We start from the raw sequence: 22139 nt of genomic DNA, 5'->3' as shown, positions 1-22139 counted from the left end.
AGACTTGTTGTAAGCCCTCTCTCTGACACTTAATGTCTATGTTACCTTGGCTGTCATTTAACATCTTCAGTGCTACCAAAAACTCTGAAAACACCCAGTTGTTGATGAGTTGCTGATATGTATTTGTGAGATGGAGTTTCCTTTTTTTTTTTTTTTTTTTTATTAATTTTATAATTATACATTTTTGACAGTATATATGCATGAGTAATTTTTTTTATAATATTCTCCCTTGTATTCATTTTTCCAAATTTTCCCCTCCCTCCCTCTACTCCCTCCCCTAGATGACAGGCAATCTCATACATTTTTCATGTGTTACAGTATAACTTAGATATAATATATGTGTGTAAATCTAATTTTCTTGTTGTACATTAAGAATTGGATTCCGAAGGTATAAGTAACCTGAGTAGATAGACAGAAGTGCTAACAGCTTACATTCACTTCCCAGTGTTCCTTCTCTGGGTGTAGTTGTTTCTGTCCATCATTGATCAGCTGGAAGTGAGTTGGATCTTCTTTATGTTGAAGATATGTACTTGAGATGGAGTTTCCTTACAAGGCATTTTCTATTATTAGAGTCCCTTTCCTTAACTCTCCTCCCCCCCCAGTATTCCCTGTGCTGCTGAACCAGATATAAGGGTAATTGGAAAGAATTTAACAAAATCAATAAAAACACAATAGAGCATAGATAATATATTGTTTTCTAAGTCAATATGGGACATGTAAGGATTCTTATGTGCAGTTTAAAGAGTGGTTCTTTCTTTTTTTATTTGATTTTGACACTATTGCTTTATACCAATGAATTTTGGTAGTTCTAAACCCCCCCCAAAAAAATCGATTATAAATGAAAAATTGAAAGCCTAGGATTCCACACTCCTGCCCTATTAAAGAATTTGCCATCCTATGCATTCTATTTTGCTGCTTTTCCCTTACCATAGTAGAACTTATTTTTCAACTTTGTAATGTAATATCTCTTAAAAGTGTAGATTTCTTCTCTCTCTTTTTTTTTTTTTTTTTTTGGTCAATCATATCCCTTCTCAACCTTAAACTTTCTAGATAGAAAAATTTCTCTCTCTATCATTCTTTAGAACATCTTCTCCCTCCTTATCTCCTACCCCACTAGTGATCTTGATCACTCTTACCTCTCTGAACATCTTCCAGTCTTTGGATACTATGAACCAAATTACACATTGTGTGTAATAGTTCAGGTACAGATGAAAACGGTTGGACATGATTTTTTTGGTTTTGTTGTCAGTATGTTTTCTAATGATTTCAATATCCTCTTGACTATTTTGTCCATAATAGGACATTTGAATTGATATATATCTATAATACCTACCCCAAAAATTGGGGGAGTGAAAATCAAAGCATGCATATTCTTTTAAGGTAGAAATTATTTTGTCTTCCTATCCCAATTGCCTTGCACTGTACCTAGAGAACAGTAGTTATTTACTAAAATATTTATCAATTTATTAAATATATAGGATATGATAGAATAAAAATATTTTATTATTATAACATTATTATAAATATTTATAATTGTAACATAACATGCAAATATTATAAATATTTTTTAAATATTTTATTATTTGATCATTTGTTTTTCAGTGTGTGCTGTATTTATGGGCCTTGAAAATCCTTTACCCTAAAACACTGTTTTTACTTCGTGGAAATCATGAATGTAGACATTTAACAGAGTATTTCACATTTAAACAAGAATGTAAGTATATCTCAAGTTTGTTATATTACTATTAACAATAAATGTTACAAATGATCAGTCCCTAAGGTTTAAGTCCTATTTTCTATGTCAAAAAAAGTATAATTAAATTTTAAAAAGAAAATGAAACAAGAAGTTGTATAATATCTGAATTTATGAGGCTATATGTCTATATGTTTGTATATAGAGGGAAAGAGGAAAGAAAGGAAGGACTTAATAAGTGCCCTCTAGGTGAGAAGTATAGTACTAGGCACTTTACAAAGAGTTCAGCTGATTTTTACAATTTTTCTCAGATTACTATATTACCCATTATACAATTAGGGAAACTGTGGAAAATAGAGGCTGGGTGACTTACTAAAACTGTCTGAGGCTAAATTTGAATTTAGATCTTCATGACTTCACTTCCAGTACTCTATCCACTGAGTTAGCTAGCTGCTTTCTTCCCAGAGGGAACAAAAGGAATTCCTTAAGTAAAGGAAGACGATAGAAAGAAAGGTGGAGCAGGGGTAAGAAGCAGAAGATGGAAAAAGAAGAGTTATGAACAAATCAAGGGTGAAGAGAAAGAAGAGAGAGAATGAGAAACTGGAGAAGGAGCCAGAGAAAGAGAAAGAGAAAAAAGAAAGAGGAGAAGGAAGAGAAAGTTGCAAATATTGATGAATGAACAACCACCACAAAAAGGGGATACCAAAATTAACATTTCTACTTTCAAGTTATCAGAGAGAATTGCTAGATTTTAGAAAGTGTAGTTTTGTGTTCTCAATGTGACATCATAAGCAAAAATATCTTGTTTTTTCATGCATTAATATATATATATATATTCATACATATATATGAACTTATATCCTTAAAGGTAAAATAAAGTATTCAGAAAGAGTATATGATGCCTGCATGGACGCCTTTGACTGCCTTCCCTTGGCTGCCCTGATGAACCAACAGTTCCTGTGTGTACATGGTGGCTTGTCACCAGAGATCAACACCTTAGATGATATCAGAAAAGTAAGTCTAGTTATTATCAAAACTTAGTCTTTCAGTATATACAATTACCAATTAGATTTAGATCACCTAAACATTTATCTATTTGTGGATATATCATCTTTGTGTTAACGTGAAGTTAGTTTTAAACATGGTCATTTTTCTCATTTATTTTCCCCCTCCACATATATATATATATATATATATATATATATATATATATATATATATATATATATATATATATATATATATATATATATTCCCCGCCCCCCCAGGCAATTAGGGTTAAGTGATTTGCCCAGGGTCACACAGCTAAGAAGTGTTAAGTGTCCGAGACCAGATTTGAAGTCAGATTCTCCTGACTTCAGGGCTGGTGCTCTATCCAATGTCTCCCATATATATTTTCTTAAAGCAAAAATATTGGGGGTTCATATTTATCCCATGAAAATTGTTGTATTTAGTAGTCTCCAATGAGTAATTAATACAGTATTTGATCCCTAAACTTTATGTCTTATTCATATTTCTTTGGCATATGCCCATTCATCAGGAATGGAAATTCTGCTTTACCTTGGAGAAGAGATGGAAATCATTTGTTTTAGAGCATACCACATTTACACTTCCTTTACCTATTATCTATGACACTTTAAAGTGATGTGACAGGGTATTTTTATGATGATGGGAATTTTTTTTTTGTTATATTTGCATGAGTAGGCAGAATAAAGTTGACTTTTAAGAGATTTTCTTGCATTTTACCTAACAATAGTCTTTTAATGATGCTATTTAAAGAAGAGATGGTTAAGTTAATTAGGAAAAGACATTATATCTCTCTGTATCAAAATTTGAAAACTCATGGCTTGAAGAGACTTTTAATGATAGAATAGAATTTTCTTATTTTCTCCAGAATAAGGCTGAATGCACTGTGCTTATAGCTTTGAGAACCCAAAGATAATGAGGAGCAGTGAACCAAAATATTCTATTCTTTCTGACATAATAAAGAAAATCATGAATGTCATTCCAGATGGGATATTTAAATAATAATTATAAATAGATGTTATTTCTATAATGCCTTAAGGTTTGCAAACCATTTTACATATGTTATTTCATTTGATCCTCATAATAAACCTATAAGGTTTTTGTTATACAGTAATTTCCTACTTTTCATGACCCCAGTTGGGGTTTTCTTGGCCAAGATACTGGAGTGGCTTGCTATTTCCTTCTGCAGTTCATCTTACAAATGAGGAAACTGAGGCAAACAGAATTAAGTGATTTGTCCAAGATCATACAATTAGCAGGTATCTGAGGCTAAATTTGAACTAATTGAAGATTCTTTCTGACTCCAAACTCACTGCTATATCCACTTTGCCAATTAGCTGTTCCATGAAGGCAAAGGCTATTATGAAGAAATCAAAGGCAAGGAAGATAAAATTAATAGTCTCAAGTCCAAAGCCATAACTATATAACTACCCCACCTAGGTAATGCTAATCATATCATTTATATGCTTGATCATTTTCACAATCCTGAGGTAACTCAGGATACATAATATCTTTATATCAAAATGTGTTATTAATTTTATGTTATATTTTTAGTATCACATTATTTACTAAACAAGTGAATTGAGACTCAGAGAAGTTAGCTTGAGTGACCTAAAATCTTAAGTGGTTGAACAAGTATTACAATATGGATCATTTGATGCCAGTGTCAGTTGTTTCAGTTACTCCACCCAGGCATAGACAGATGGTACAATTAAACTATACACATTTTTACCATATTTCTTTAATATTTATGGCATAATAGTAGTAACCATTTAGTGGTTTGGTGTGATCTCTTGGATGTTGGTGTTTGTCATAAAGCTTTGTAAGAAGTCTCTGTGGTAGAGAAATGATCACTGAAATCAGAGGTCAGATCCTATCTCTATCACTTTTACTTATATAACCTCGGATGAGTAAATTTCTGTTGCCTCATCTATAAAAGGGAAGAGTTGGAATAGGTGAATTTTGGGGCTCCTTCTAGTATCTATGATACTAAATCAAGTCAACTAAGTGGTTCAGTAGATGAAGATCACTGCATCTTGAGTTAAAAAGACCTGAATTCAAATTTGGCCTCAGACACTTTCTGTGTGATCTAGCGCAATCACTAATCCTCTCTTTGCCTCAGTTTCTTCAATTGTGAAATGGGGATAGTAATAGCATCTAATAGGATTGTTGTGAGATTCAAATGACATTCATTGGCATTATGTAGGTGCTATATAAATACTTATTTCCTTTTTTACCTCCTTATCCTGCAAGGCAGAGAGTTTGCAAGGTAGAGTTGTTCTGTGCAAGTGATGAGACAGACAACATGATATCATGTCAAGAGCACTGAAGATAGAAGACCTAAGTATGATTCCTGACTTGCCCTAACAAATGATATGAACCTTCTATGGGTTTTATATTGCTCATTTGATATCCAGGGAATCTCTATTTTACCTTTGTGTTTAATATTCTATGATTCATCCTTCTTCATTCTGGCTCCAGTCCAGTTTTTTGTTTGTTTGTTTTGTTTGTTTGTTTGGGTTTTTTTGGTCTTATTTCATATTCCTCTCTTTTGTGTACTGTCCCCCCTTCTCTCTGGACTGAATGAAAAATAGTATCAAATAGTTAATAAATCATGGTATTTCTTAATCACTATTTATTCCAGTCAAAATACCTAGTAAGAGATTAATGTGTACATGAATAATGGTGATACTCCTATAAATGTTAGGTATTAGACAAGGGATACAATGATTAGTTTTAGAAAAGTTTTGTTGCTCTTAGCTTTTACACCAATCACTGCAACTGGATAAATTATCTTGCTGATGTTATGGGGATTGAAGGCCCACATGAAATGGTGATACTAAAAACGTGCACAACTCTGAAACAAATCGGAAAAGAACTTCGGTTCTTGGCATTGACCTTCTTTAGGTCAATGGATAGCTTAGGAGCTGTTGTAGCTAATTTTATATTCACTCTTTTCCTCATCAAAAACTGTTATGGATTTGCATAAAGAAATGGAAGAGAATTCCATTTACATATAAGTGTGGGTAATTTATTATATTTTAATGGTGCGTTTTCCTTACCTGAGATGAAAATTTTGTATGAATATTTTTTAAAATCATAAATATTTTAAAACATCCTAAACAGAATCCCTGCCACCACAAAATCAAGGTACTTTGAGAAGTTAATTGATTTTGCCTGTAAAACAATCTAATGAGGGAAAAAACCACTCAGACTCAATCTTATGGCTCTCTCATTCAGGTCAATAGCTCCTAGGAGGCATTTTACATGTTTATTTTAGTTGCTTTGGGGTAGAAGAAATAGTTGAGAGTAGATGAAGATGAGAATAGAAGGAGAGGGGAAGGGGAGAAAGACAGAGCCGGTAAGAATGTATTATGGAAAAGTATCAGGAGACAAAAGAGGCAGTGAGGAAAGGAAATTTGCTTTTCTTTTTGCTAAAAGCCAAGCTATTCTTCCTTGATATAAATACTGGGTTCTTGGGACTAAGAAAAGAAAAATACTAAAAGTATGCAACCACTTGAAGGTACAGGGGCTGAACTTAATCAGTAGCCTTCCACCTTATAATTATACAATCTATATTTACATAAGTAATGTCTCTCCCAAGTGATTTACACTGTTCCTGAATGCATGCTTTTTTTTTTTTTTTTTTTGTATTGTTTAGGTAAAAATTATTGATAGCTTAAAAGAAAAAAGAAAAAAAAAAAGAATAGAGAATTCTTTTAATTTGGCAGTATATCGTCTCATGTATCTCATTATGCCCAGGAGGTCCTTAACTTCCTCCAATTTGATAGTTTCCCCCAATCTTTTATTGTTAGGCAGTAAAAGGAGCTGAGACTTCCAGGTAATAAGTCCTATGGTCAAAATTGAATTGAGCTTTTCAATGTAGTTCTTGGTGTTATCTAGTAATATCCTATATTAAGCAACAGAGTAAGCCTTGCACTGTTTTAAGTTTCTCAATTTGTCAGATGTGAATTTCTAAGTTTTCTGTGTACTTCTTTTCTGCCAATGATGAGCTTCTTTTTTTGTAAGTGTTCAACAGTTTTCCAAAATAAATTATTTTTTGATTACTTAACCAAACTTTAAAATGGACTATTTCAATAACAATCAGAGTATCTGTCCTTTTGTGTTTAAAAATAAGTCCACAATTCTTCAAAAAGCAAAATCTACACTTTTAGAAATATTTTTCTTAAGGGCATTGTGGTTACAATTGTATGGCCTTTTTAGATTTCTGAAACCAGTTAGAAATATAGATTTGTAATTTTTTTTTTTCTGATTTAAATGAAGATAGAAATTTAGAAGGTTTTACTGAAAGCTTTTAATTGAGTGTTAAAAGCATGAAAAATGGCCTCATCTTTTCAAGGTATTATTTTTTAAAAGTAGTGTGTCACTAATAATTAATAAATCTACCCCTTTCTATTAAAAAAGGAAGAATTTTATAGACTGTCAGACTGAATTATTCATTTGCCTATATAGTATTCAAATAAAAGAATAAAGTTTCTAACTGAAGAATATTAATTCTTAATATATTTTCTTAGTTATTTTATGTTTTGCCTGGTCTTCATAGGGGACTTTTGGCTGTCAATTTAATAAAATCATAGTTTAAATATTAAAGGAAAAAAGTTTTCTTAAGTTTCAGTTTAAAAAAAAACATTTCCAAATACTCTTTACATTTACTAGTATTATTTTAAAAGTCAAATCAGACCTACTTTCGTTTGTTATGCAGAAAATTCATTCCATAAACATAAATGGTCTTTAAGGCTTAAAACTGTGATGTGGAGAAGATTTTGGAGTTAGCCTAATTTTTTTCCCATTTAGCAGCAACGTGATATGCATATAGCTGTCCAAACTTGAAATGCTTCCAGAAAAAAATGATGAATGGATATTCTGAATGTAGGCACTCCCATTAAGCCCACTGTGGATGACTTTGAACAGTCTTGGAAGATCCAGATGAATATTCATGAAATGAAAACCTTTTTCTTATAGAATTGTTCTGCTATAGAATGTAAATAAAAAGCTAACACTATTTTCAACCATGATGTAGTTCCTACTACTACCACTAGGTGACAGCAATGGGGAACATAAAAATGAGAAGCCATTTTTGAGTGTTACTGGGTTGGGGGAAAGGAGAGGGGAAATTATGAAATATTATGAAAAAATAAGTAATAAAATAAAAAGAGAAGGAAACAGGTATAGGAATGGAAAAATGAAAGGGAAATAGCAAGATACAAAAAAGAAAGGAGACAGGGAGGATAGTAGGGGGAAGAAAACTAGAAAGGAGGAGGTATGAAACATGGAGGCAGGTAGAAAGAGAAGTTAAGACAGAAAAATCAAAGATGAGATATAGAAGAGATTTAGGAAAGAAACAGGAGAGGACAGTTTAAGCACTGACATATGAGGAGGGGAACTTTATGGATGCTGGTTTCTAATTTTGATTGAATTCCAAATTGCCAAAGATTAGTATTTTTCTTTCTGTCTTTTATTTTTCTTAGTTAGACCGATTCAAAGAACCACCGGCATATGGACCTATGTGTGATATCCTGTGGTCAGATCCCCTGGAAGACTTTGGAAATGAGAAGACTCAGGAACATTTCACTCACAACACAGTCAGGGGCTGTTCATACTTCTACAGGTGAGTCTTGTGCTTTTGTCCTCTCTCATGGAAAGTTAGTTTGATTTGTTTGGCATTTTAAGAGATATTTCTACCATGTATTTTATTTATTTATAATGCTTATAAAACTATTCTTCAGTAGAGCAAGTGGAAATGGTGGATTCAAACCAAAACTGTGATTTTAATGTACTTTGAGAGTTTTCTAAATGAAATAATTATATTCTCCATGAAGAGAATGTAGGGCAGGGAAGAAAGGAAGAGAAGAGAGGAGGGTGAACTAGAACTGTTGATCTCTTTTAAACAATGGATTGTATTTCAATTGTGCTTTATAATTAAAAAGTTCTTTCCTTACATTATGTCATTAGAACCTCACAAAAATTTCATAATGTCTAGGGGAAGAATAATTTCATACTTTTAGTGTTGGAAAGGATCATAGAAGTTATTGAATCCTTAAGTTATAACTAATTCTTCATGATTCCATTTGAGTCTTGCTAAGCACCTTGCCCAGAGTCACACAGCAAATGTCTAATGTCAGATTTAAATTCTAGAAGATGAATATTTCTGACTTAAAACCTAGCAGTCTATCCGCTGTGCCACTTAGCTGCTTCCTCATTTTACAAATGAAATCATTGAGGTCACATGATCAAAGGATCATAGATATAGAGCTCAAAGGACCATCAAAAACCACTTCATTCCAAATCCCTCATTAGACAAATGAAGTCAAGTACCCTCTTGCAATTTGCCCAATGTGGTCATAACCAAGATGTGAATGAATATAGCTTCTCCACATATAGGTTGAACCTACTACTACTTTACCTACTGCACCATGAAGTCAATAGTATCAATAGTTCCTTGTTACAATTAATATAATTGAGGTCTATGGAGTAAAACAATTTGATTAAATTCAAACACTTCATATCTGACATAACTAGATTCAAATCCAGATTATAATTCTGTATAAATTATTAAAAAACACAAGAACAAATTTCTGAACAAGATACTTACCGCTTCCTAGCTGTGTGACCCTGGGCAAGTCACTTAACTCCAGCCCCAGAAAAAAAAAAAAAGAAAGAAACTTACTGCATGAATTAGTACCTGATACTTTCCCAGGAACTACGCCCAATGAGGAAACTCATATATACTCTTAGGCAAAATCACTTCATAGCATTGGACCTCCCTACCCCCAAACTCCAGCTACATTGAACAACTACAAAGCAGTCTCACCTGGTTCTTTTAATTTTCCTCTCTTTATAAGTATCCATGATGATAAAGGTATGCTAGTTGAACCTGAAAGAAGGAATATGAGGTATCAGTACCAAAAAAACTAAGATTTGGGAAATCAAACTAAGTTATCTATTCCCTGTCTCTCTCAGTATTTTCTTTGTTTAATCTTGTAGACATACTTCTGCTTACCTGATAATTTTCCTATCTCCCTAGATACCTTGATAGGAAGTTGCTTGCTTTCCTGCCAATTCAAACTCTTCCTTCTCAGATCGTGGGGTGATGCAAAATAGGGGTTGCTTCATTTATGATATACTTGTAAGACTGGAGTGAGATGTAGGACCTCTTCAGACTTCTGACTCTTTCTCCACCATGCTCCAATAATAATTTTTTTTAAAAGCTTCTTTTTAATTTGTCTTAACTTCCCCTATTAGAGAAAAAACTCCTTGAAGTCAGGGAGCTTTGTTCTCTCTGCTTGTATTTATCTTCCTAGTCATTAGCCTAGTGTGTGGCACATAATCAATGTTTCATACATGTTTGCTGTCTGGCTGCCTGGCTGCCTGCCTGCTTTCATGGTATTTGTTCCTAACTGGATTTTAGTAGCTGTTTATTACATTCTCATCTTGCTTTAGTTGAGCATTAGATCTACCCCATTCCTGTGTGTTCTGAGTCTATCCATGAAAGAAAAATCTATAGAATGATTTATTGATTCAGACTGGCATCTGAATTATTCTGGGGAATCTTAATATTTAGAGCTAGAAGGGACCTTACAGGTCATTGAGCAGAACTCTTTCTTTTTTTTTTTTTTTTTTTTTTTAATAGATAAGGAAACCAAGGAAAGCCTAAAGAGGTGAAGTGACTCAGCACTTAACATATCCCTTGGCATAGTCAATATTTAAGAAATGCTAATAGATTGACCCATGATGGCAGAGCTAGTAAACATCTGAGTCAAAATTCAAACCTGTCATATTTTATCAGCTATTCTATACTTGAATATTTAGTATGAAGACAATGCTGCTAATATTAATAGCATATTATTATGTATCATTTAATAGTTTCAAAGCACCTTTCTTACAAGTTTAGGTTGAGAAGATTTATTATTTACATTGATAAATCTATCATAGTGGAGTCTTTGTGAAGTTTAGTCAGATAGCTGGTAAGTATTAGAACTAGTCTTGGGATCTGGAGCTCTTGATTCTTGGGACATTTATTATCTTCACTGCATCATTCAACCTCACCATATTAGCATCATGTAGACCCTGTGGACTTTAGAGCTCACATTCATTTATCACTTGATATTCCTCCTGTTGTGTCTCTTAAGATGACAAAATCAAAGATGAAAAACTATATCAATCAATCATCAAACATTTTCTTGATGCTTTCTCTATACCACATAGTTTAGTTATACACTTAAACTGAAATTCAATGGAAGAAACTCTGAGCTTGGAATAAGAATATTTTCATCCAAGAACAAACTGGTCTTTCATAACTACATGGACTTGTGCAAGTCTTACTATTACTTGCTATTATTTTTTAGTCTTCCACAGATTCTTTCATTTATAGGGGCATTCTCCTCACTTAGACAAATTGCAATATTTCTCTGGATTAATTCTTGTCTATGTTTTGTCACAAATACTCCATAAAGTATCTATCCAGTGTGTCAGAAACCTTCCTTCTGATCTTTTCATTTTCATTAATACCATCTCTCGCCAAAGTTTTATTACTTTTTGTTCTTTTATAACTGGCCAATTTCCTTTTCTGAACATTTGTTTTCTAGTTATTATTATTTACACTACTCCTGTAAATGAATCATTATTATTCATATTCTCTGGTCAATTCCTGTTTACTATTGTTGTCTTTTATATCAATTACCATTTTGATTCTTACATGATGATTGTGTTTCATAATTAAGAGCTAGAGCATCAGCAAGAAAACATTGGTCTTAAAATGATGGGTTGATGTGTTAAAAAAAAAAAACAACAATTTAGGATTATTAAAAATTTTGTACAGTACACCTAAAACAATCTTGCCTATTTTTCTTCCATTCAATTATGTATGTGGTTCATTGTCCTTTTGCCACAATCCATGAAAGTCATTTTGAAATAATGGGAATTGATGCAATTTATGCAATGAGGGGCACATGTAGAACCTTATCATTCTAGAAGTAATAGAGAGTCACTGGAATTTATTGAATAGAAGGGTAGCATGGCTAGACCTAAACTTTAGATAGATGAGTGAAGGATAGAATGATAAAGAAATTTTAGGCAGGAAGAACAACTACAAAGCTACTGTAATAGTCCAAATGAGAAATGATGAGGACATGAAATGGGGTGGTAAATAGAAAGGAATGCACATGAGAAATGTTATCAAAATAAAAATGGCAAGATTTGGCAATAGATTTTTATTTAGAATTGGGGGGGGGGCCAACTGTCAAAAGTGACAAGAAAATTACAAGCTTGGGGATCTGGGAAAGTGACAGTAATCTTAAGAGAAATAAGAAAGTCAGGAAGAGAGGAGAATTTTGAGGGAAAGGCTATATTTTCTTTTTGGAGTTTGTTGAATTTGAAATACCTATGAAATCCAGTTTGAGGAGTCTGAAAGACAATTGGTGATGTGGAAGTGTAACTAAGAGATAGCAGCAGATATATAGATGTGGAAATCATTTTCATTAAGGTGATAATTGAAATGAGGGGAGTTTGTAAGAATGCCAAGAGAGATTTTATTGAAGGAGAAAAGTAGAAGATCAAAAGCACCCCTACAGTTAGTCAGAGTGAACTAGATGAAAACCCACCAAAGGAAAATAAGAAGCCATCAAATATGGTTTTTAAAAAAGGAGAGGAAGGAAGGAAGGAACGGAAGGAGGGAGGTAGGAAGGGAGAAAGGGAGGGAGGGAAGGAAAGAAAAGACATTGATTAACAATGTCCTTTGCCGGGAGAGAAATACAAAAGAAATACACATTGAAAAAGGGACACTAAATTTAACAATGTATACATCATTTATAACTTTGAAGAGGGAAGTTTTAGCTGAATCATGAAAGCAGAAGTCAAATTTCAAAGAGTTTAAAAGTGAATAGAAGTGGAATGAAGATGAAGAGGCTTTTCCATGATGGAGTTCACATATGCAGATATATGAAGGATCTTTGTTGTCTTTAACTTGAAGAAGTCCAGATACTAGAACTCTTTTCATTAATAATGAAAGATGACTGCTTTGTTATTCAAGAGACAAGCTCAAGGAGTTGCCTAAGGAACATGAAACTTGTCACTTTGCCAAGATAATACAACTGTCCTATTATAATAGACATGTTTTGAATTCAGAACTTCTTGTTTCTAAGCTTAGCACTTTCTTTACCAGTGCTTCTGTTTATATATATTAAATAATTTTCATTTCTTCTTGAAATTAAAAAATTGACTTTTTCCTCACATTTGCCCTTGTTGGGGGTGAAGTTTGAAAGACAGAATTACAAAAGCATAGACTTGAAATGACATTTCAAGATGGAAGATAAATTTCTCAAATTATCAATTGATTCAGAGACACAGAATTTCCATTGGTTGTCTTGTGAGTTCACAGGTCCAAGTCTATTATTATTATTTATTGGTAGGTCTATTCTAATAATAGCTAACCTTTACATCGTGCTTGTAAGATGCTTAAAGATTATTATCTCATTTGATCCTAAAAATAAACTTAGGAGATGAATGTTATTAACCCTATTTTATAGTTGAAGAAACTAAACCCAACAGAGGTAAAGTGACTTGCCTAAGATCTCATGAATGTTTTAGGTTAGATTTGAACTCAGATCTTCCAGATTCCAGCACTAGCTCTCTGTGCATTATCTCATTTAGGTGCCTTTATGTAATTACTCTTCACATGAAAAGCTCAAATCATGATAGATCTGTGCTTCATCAATGCTACTGCTCATTCTATCAGTGCATATGTCCTTCTCTTTTTTCTCTGAGGCAATTCGGGTTAAGTGACTTCCCCAGGGTCACATAGCTAGAAAGTGTTAAGTGTCTGAGACTAGATTTGAATTCAGGTCTTCCTGACTTCAGGGCTGGTGCTCTATCCACTGCCCCATCTAGCTGCCCCCTGGCTATGTCTTTTCATCTTCTGTAACTCTTGTCGATGGCTGCCTGTAAATCCTACTTAAGGTTTCCATTCAACATAATAGAGAAATTCCTCTATTAAATTAAATATAAGAAGGCAAGGCCTTCCTATTGGCTTTGAGTGGATACCAATAGGACAAATAGGCTGCCCATGTACTTTCTCTCTACATAATTAGCCTGCCTTATTTTCTGCTTATACATGGCTTGATAATATCTTGCATATCACTTCTCCTATGTATTTGTTCACGGGTGGCCTACCAAAGCCTATTACCACTCACTATACATCTTGCTATTGACAGCCTTTTTTCTTTTGATTCCCATAAAGACTGTGGCACTGTAGCTTCAGAGCCATGTAACATCACTGGATGGATATTGGCATAAAAAAATAAAGGTTTGTTTCAGAGGAAAGTGTGTTGGTGCCATAAAAAAAAAATTACTGGATAATTTTCTAAATGTAATCCAGTCTTTCTTCCTGCTATTTAATATTGACTTCTGTTCATTGTCTACCTGAAGTGTTTGTTCAAGTTTTGCATAGTAATAGAACAACTTTTTAAGCTGTCTATCTATCTACATGGCAGTGCCTAAACAATTGGCATTCTTTGTCCATTTGATTTATCCCATACACATTAATTTGGATGAATATTTTGGTTGATAATAGAACTCATTTAGGAGGCTTTACATTTACATAATTTGATGAAATCAACATGATGTTATGCATAAACAGGATGAAATACAGTTAAGATAATTTAAATGTATATCTGTGGAATTACCAAGAAGCATATTATAAGAAGGATGGTAATAATCTTTGTTTTACCTTTGACACCATTGGTAATACATTTTTACCTGAAAAAAAGATTTTTAGTCCCACTAGAAAAACATCAATTATGTCTTATATACTGATAAAGATGAATGACCTAATAGTAAATGCAATTAAAAAAAATTATACTAATTACTATTTATTGTATCATCCTGTTTTTTTAATCATCTGCATTATTTAAGAATAAAAATACTCCTAAGAAAATCAAAAGTCTTATCTAATGTACAGAAAACTGGTCTTTCCTTTTCTATAATTGAACCTTATTGTTATATAGTTTCTTTTTTCTTCAAATTATTTAAGACATTTTCTTTAGTTTTTCCTTCCTCTTCCTCCCTTCATTTTTTTTTCCTTTTGCAGATTTAATGTTAATTCTCTTATATGATCAGTCCAAATTATTTATATGTATCTCAAAAGTTTTGTCTGTGTTGTGGCCATCTCTGAATAAATTAATTTACTTCAACGATATTATTATTTGGTGATGTGCAGACTATGTATGCTTCAAGATCTAAACTCTTATTTTAACTTCCCTATAAAGCTTTCCCTATAAATACTGCTTTTTTTTAAAAAAACTTTTCTGGTGTTTTAAGATGATATCTATATTCCACAGTGAGACCAACAGTTGATTTTCCCTAGCTTCTGGAAATCAGGGCCAACAATATTGATCTTAGGTACCTCTTATGTTACTTTATATAGTGTCAGGCAAAAATATTTTTAGTGTGTAGAACTTACAAAATAAATATTCCAATCCCATCTTTTTTTTCTATAGAGGGAAAATTAAACCTACAGAGATAACATGGATTTACCTTTTTTTTTCTTTGTCAGATTAATACCTTTTTTTTTCTCCTTTTATATAGATGATTCTCCCTTCTTTTCATTTTCTTCTCTCTCTAGAGAAAAAGTATATAAAAATTTTATGGAACTAAAAAATTTCAATGTTGCTTTTAAAAACCAAAGAAAATGTATTAAGCATTCACTATGTGTCCAACATTACTCTAATAATGGAAATACAAAGAAAATAATTAAATAGTCCTTGTGCTCAGAGATCAAATATTTTTATCAAGGGAGAAGTATATGTAAGGATGTACAACATAAAAATATATTTTTACAAAAATACAAGGAAATTGGGGAATTGAGGAACAGTTTAGGAAGTTATATTTGAACTGAGCTTTGAAAGAAAGATTAGCAACTCTTAAGAGAAAGAGGTGAGAGAAAACAAAACAAAGCATTTCAGACACAGGGAATTTCTATAGAGATGGAAGATAGAAAGAGGAACAGTTTAAATGCCAAACAGAATCACTTGCCCATGGAAACATGGTTACTAAATGTTGAAGATGGGATTTGAACCAGAATTCTCTGATTGCAAATTTACGGTTTTTTCTATTATTTTAAAGAAAATTAAAATGTATGTTATGTTAAAATTAAATAGATCAATAAAAAAGAAAGGACATATTATATACAAGGGTAGTTGGTAGGTGGTGCTAACTCTAGTGCTTAAAGATACAGCTTCTGCTACTTCATACTCTATTTCTTACCAATGAGAAGTAGCTACTATAATCTTGCCAAGTAATCAACTTAGAGGAGTGAGTACATTATTCAATTACTGGTGGCAGTCTTGCTACTTATTTGGAGGCAATTCTCTTATATCAGAACTTTTGCCCCCTTAGTCAGCCAGTGATGGCGATGGGGTCAAAAGCTTTTTAGAATATATGGTGTAGAATCAGAGGTGTGCTGGTAGTTAACAACTAGTTCTTTTGAAAATGCATTACACAGTTTTAAGTTTAATCTGCCTCATTCACATGTTTCCCACCACTTTCTTAAATCTGGGCAATCAATGGGACAATTACAACAGTAAGTCCTACATTGATTTGTACAGTATTTATCATTGGGGGGGGGGATTTAGCAATTGTAATTTATTTTTTGTAGGAGGGAGCTAGACAGACTTGCCCAGGGTCACATCTAAGAAGTATTAAGTGTCCAGGGCTAAGTTTGAACTCAGGTTTTCCTGACTCTGGGGTCAGTGTTTTACCCACTGCACTTTCTATCTAGCAGCCCCATTACTGTAGACAGTTCCAGTGGGCTCCATCACACTCTCGGCTAAAATATCTTCAAATTTTAAAGCAACAAAATGCAAAATTTCCTCTCTTCATATAGTTCAAGGTCCCTAATTCCCATAGTTTTACTTCATACTCTCAAGTAAAATCACTCAAAATCTAAGATTCAGCAATTCACTGTTGATGGTTTTGGGGTTTATTAACACCATCAGAAAATTTAAGAGAAACATAAATTTCATCAGACTGCAATGACATATTTCTTCTGGCTCTTTCCTTCAGCACCCCACATTACCTTTCTAAGAAAAAGGGAAATGAAAAGAATGGGCAGGCTCAAAACTGCTAATAGTTTCCTGAGCAAGTTTTCTAAGGAAGCAAACTATGGACTGGGATTCTGTTTGATTCACCTTCAGCAGCTGCAAGTATCACCCATAGCTTGACTTGGTCATTCTCCATGTAGTCTGGCTGCCTCTAGTCCATTCCCATCTGGTCTGTACCAGATGGCTACCCAAGGACAGCCCAGCCTCCATAAAATGGCTCCATAAAGAAATCTCATTTCATGCTTAGTATTTTCTTATTAGTCAGAAAGCCATCATGCCTGTCCTCTCTTCCCTGCTACAGAAACTGTTGTAACTCCAAATGCTTTCTTTCTCTTCTTCTTTCTTCTCCTTTTCATCACTTAAAAAAAAAGAAAAGAAAAAAGAACTCTGTGTAGAAGTTTCTCCAAGGGCAAAAGAAATGGAAACCTAAGAACTAAGAGAAATATATGCCTGTACACATTTCCTGGCTTCTTTGAATCTCTTTACAATCCCCCTTTTTAAGCCTCATCTTCCCAGGTGGTCTTGGAACTGAGTTACACCAAGGTTTGCTAAGATGCCAAAAATATTATTTATAGGGGGGATAATTATGTAGTGCCACAAAAAAAAAAATTTGGAAAAAAAATATGATTCTGTTCCACTGATTTTAAAAGGGAATATTTTAAGGGGAAAAAGACAAAAAAAAGTGTTTATATAAAATATAAATATTCATATATTGTACTTCTTCCCTTCCCCCTCAGCTCCAATTACATATTTGATTCTTCCATAACTAGTTATCTTACAAAAAAGCCAGCATAATTAGGGAGGGGTGATCAGGATCCATTACCATTCATTACCATTTCCCTGCTGGCATGTTGAATTATATGTCCCATAGGGACCTCATACTGAATGTATCCAAAATAAAATTCTCTCTTCTCTGTGTGTGTGTGTGTGTGTGTGTATGTGTGTGTGTGTAAACTCATCTCTGATTTCTCAATTTCTGCCCTCTCAGGTTTATAAGCTCTGATTCATCCTTTATTCTTCATTCCCCTCCTCGCAAACAGTTGTTTCCATGTCTTTTTTATTGTTGCATCCATATTCTGTCTCATATAGCCCACTGCTCTCTATTCGCATGGCCTCAACTCTTGAAAAGTTGCATTTGAAAGAATTATGATAGTATAGAGAACAGGGACCGTCAAGGATTCAAACCTGGCTTCCAACCTGGCTTCCAAACTATATTGGCTGCACGGCTCTTGGAAAGTCACTTCCTATTTTGATGTCTCAGGTAACCTTTCAAAACTTTAAGTTGCTGATTTGTAAGAGCTCTTTAGACTGAAGAAAAAAAGGTCAGACCGAAATAAAGCAAAAAACAAATAAATGACAAATGACCTTAACAACTGAAAAACATAAAAGCACTGTGACATTTTTGTTAATAATATGGAAGTATTCATTGTGTTCTGAGGAAAATATCATAGACCTGGAGTTGTAAGGTACTTCGGAGTTCATCTGGTCCAACTCCATCATTTTATATATGAAAACAACTGAGAAAAGTAAATTGGCTTATTTAAAGTCATATAGGGTATGGGTGCTAAAGGTAGGATTTGAACCCATTTGCTTTGATTTGGAAGACAGTTCTCACTACCATGCTGCCTCTAGATTTTTGTTTTTTCCACAAATGGGAAATATTTTTTATCTTATTTTTATCATATCAAATATATAAATCATGATATGATTTATCATATCATAAAATATGATAATATTTTATCATATTGGAAATACTGGCATTCCCAGGCTCTTGGATTCGTGGTTCTGCACTGTTTTCATCAAGGTCCAAGGAGAGATGATGATCAAGGAAATGGTGTTTTGACTTGCCCATCACCTGCTACTTTATGTTTTCCTTTCAAGTTACCTTGTTTCTTCATCTAGATTAGCCCATCTGACTCTTCAATGGTCATCAGTTTACAGTTGGCAAAGATGGCTGGCCCATTTTCCATAGAAGCCATTTTTCCAGATGACAGAATAGTCTCAGAATGTATGGGGATTGGTGCTATCAACTATAAGTAGCTTCTGTGTTTATTTGCCTGATAATTCAGTAATTGTTATTGGTTGTGATAAGAAAGACGAACTCCCTCTCTCCACAATGAGCTTGCTTTCAGGGACTGAGCTAGAAACATATCTAGGAGCTTGAGGGAAATTTCAATTCTCAAGTCTCTTGGACTCAAGTTCTTGGGCTTTCTCTATCACAGTTTTAAAGGCAAGTGGTAATCAGGGTAGTAGTGATAAACTTTTCTTCTGTCTCTCTCAAAGTACTTTAAAGTACTCTACTATTTCACTAGGTGGTTTACTTCTTCATCTGAGAGAATTTATTCATGTAAATAACTCTGTATGTGTTTGGATGTTTACACACACATATGCATACATATATACATGCATATGCACATGCAATACATATCCATGTACATATGTATATATTTATGGACTTCTACACAGCATATTAAATGTTATGTATAATTGTCTAGTTAAATCTTCTTTAAGACTCTTTTCATTTGAAATATGATATGACTATTTTTCACTTAATGGAATAAGCATGCTTTACCATAATCAGCAGATTATGTTAGTTGAATTTTATTTGTTATTGACTTTGACTAAAAAATCATAAATGTATAATAAAATATATTTAAGGGGAAATATGGTTCATCTATACAGTGCTTACTTACAATACAATATACACTTGAGAATGAAAATGCCTTTTCTAATTCTATTACAATGTATTTACATGTGCATACATACATACATGTGAATGTGATGCATAATTAGAGACATGGTGCACGTGCAGACTTGTAAAAGCAGATTAAATTCTTCCAAAAGAAAAAAAAAAAACAATAAGGAGTAAATATAGCTAAGCATTTAGCTTATCTGCACATCCAAAAAGAAAGGGAAGATACATGCAGAAATACCCATTATTTCACAACAATTAATCATAAATAAGCAAAACAATTGCTTTCTGCCAGACAATCTGCTAAGCCAGGGTGGTACCAAAAAACAGTCCCTGCTCTCTGGAAGCTTACAATCTAATGGGCAAAACAACATGCAGATAACTGTGTAAAAACAATATACACATATATAGATAGGCATATTCATATACACATACATAGATACACATACCTATATATATGCTACATGTATATAGACATATATATATACACATAATATATAAATATAAACATATGTCCATACACATATATACACACTATATATATATATATATATATATATAAATCTATGCATGTACATATAAATTTATAATTAATTTATATATAAATATATATGCACATATATTAACATATACATATATAATGTATGCATGTATGTATGGTGATCAACAGAGAAAAGGTAATACAATTTAGGATGTTTGCTTTTTAAAAAATTATGTATCATAAAGATTTTGAGATTAGGAATACATATAGCAAAAGTTCCTAGTAAACCTCTTTTCAGCAGAGAAGCAAATATTTCTTAAGTAAACATTATTTCCTCATTTTTAAATCCCATTGCTTTATAATCAGTTTCTCAAGATTGTTATAGCCATCCTCTACAGGCTTGATTGAAATTAAAATTTTTCTTTATCCCATTAGAGGAAGTTGCTTTTAAAATGGGAGCAACAAAATGGCTGTCTGCTTTTCTAGATAGCTGCCAAGTTTTCTTAGATGTAATTAAAAATCTATACCCACAACCCCCTTCCCCCCACTGACCATATTTATTTGGTGAGGCAATTAATCACTGTTATAAGTATTATTTATGCCACTATGTATGGTCATTTCAGGTTATGATTGACCTGATTTCTATCCCATGAGCTGTCATCTAAACTTACTCATGTTTATTACATGCATTTGTCTGTAATCTGAGAGAGGAAGAAGCTATAAAGGCTTTCTAGAAAATATTTTATATTACAACAGACATAAAGAGAACTAAGCCTTCATTTTCTTTTTTTTTAATTTTATATTTTAATAGTTTTTATTTACCAGATATATGCATGGATAATTTTGCAACATTGACAATTGCCAAACCTTTTGTTCTAATGTTTCCCCTCCTTCCCCCCCTCCCCAGATGGCAGGTTGACCAATACATGTTAAATATGTTAAAGCATAAATTAAATACAATATATATATATACATGTCCAAACAGTTGTTTTGCTGTACAAAAAGAATCAGACTTTGAAATAGTGTACAATTAGCCTGTGAAGGAAATCCAAAATGCAGACGGACAAAATTAGAGGGATTGGGAATTCTATATAGTGGTTCATAATCATCTCCCAGAATTCTTTTGCTGGGTGTAGCTGATTCAGTTCATTACTGCTCTATTGGAACTGATTTGGTTCATCTCATTGTTGAAAATGGCCACGTCCATCAGAATTGATCATCATATAGTATTGTTGTTGAAGTATACAATAATCTCCTGGTCCTGCTCATTTCACTCAGCATCAGTTCATGTAAGTCTCTCCGGGCCTTTCTGAAATCATCCTGTTGGTCATTTCTTACAGAACAATAATATTCCATAACATTCTGTAATGTGCTCTCTTGGCAGTTACAATTACTAGTCTGTCCTAGACCCACCAGAGTACCTTTGACCACTGTCCTTTGCAGTGTGAACTCTACCCGGCTCGCCTCCTCTGAGGCCTTCAAAGGTCTCTGGCCACAATCTCTTGAATCTATAGCTTAATAACCGGTAGCGCACTCAAGAACAGCCACGTGTAATCTTAAAAGCCTTTATTATACATACTCACATAATGCCCTGACTGATGCCCTGACTTGTTGGTTCCCTAGTGAACACCTGGTCAGAAGACCCACGTGTTCACTACCCAAACCCTTACCTCTTTTGGCTATCCATCTTGGCTTGGCCACCAGGCTGGGAAGCCAGGGTGAAGAACGCCAGGTTAAAGAGAGCGCCTGCTGCCTGCAGTGGGCTTACATAGGGCCTGTGAGGTCACACACACAGCCAATCAGCAAGAGAGTCACCCATTACGAAGCTATCTCAATATGGCCAGGATCCCGCCCAAGGGCAGTCCTAATATCCACAGAAATTACTTCCGGGCCTCAATCTCCCGATTTGCTGTGGCACCCATTTAAAGGCCCCTTACAACATTCATATACCACAATTTATTCAGCCAATCTCCAATTGATGGGCATCCACGTAGTTTCCAATTTCTGGCCACCTCAAAGAGGGCTGCCACAAACATTCTTGCACATACAGGTCCCTTTCCCTTCTTTAAGATCTCTTTGGGATACAAACTCATTAGCAACACTGCTGGTCAAAGGGTATGCACAGTTTGATAA

The 22139-nt window shown here is 33.6% G+C and overlaps 1 protein-coding gene across 3 annotated transcripts in view; it reads left to right on the top strand.

Moving 5' to 3' along the window:
- PPP3CA (protein phosphatase 3 catalytic subunit alpha) overlaps positions 1 to 22139 on the top strand; it is a 336565-nt gene that overhangs the window by 254352 nt on the left and 60074 nt on the right. For all 3 annotated transcript variants that reach the window (XM_074276298.1, XM_074276299.1, XM_074276301.1), the window contains exons 5-7: positions 1603 to 1714; positions 2562 to 2707; positions 8209 to 8348. In XM_074276298.1, the coding sequence (XP_074132399.1) occupies positions 1603 to 1714; positions 2562 to 2707; positions 8209 to 8348 (398 nt within the window). The remainder of the gene's footprint in view (positions 1 to 1602; positions 1715 to 2561; positions 2708 to 8208; positions 8349 to 22139) is intronic.

Source organism: Sminthopsis crassicaudata, chromosome 6, assembly GCF_048593235.1.
Source record: "Sminthopsis crassicaudata isolate SCR6 chromosome 6, ASM4859323v1, whole genome shotgun sequence".
Taxonomy (NCBI): domain Eukaryota; kingdom Metazoa; phylum Chordata; class Mammalia; order Dasyuromorphia; family Dasyuridae; genus Sminthopsis; species Sminthopsis crassicaudata.
The sequence above is the reverse complement of the archived record's forward strand: the minus strand, read 5'-3'. Positions and strand labels throughout refer to the sequence as shown.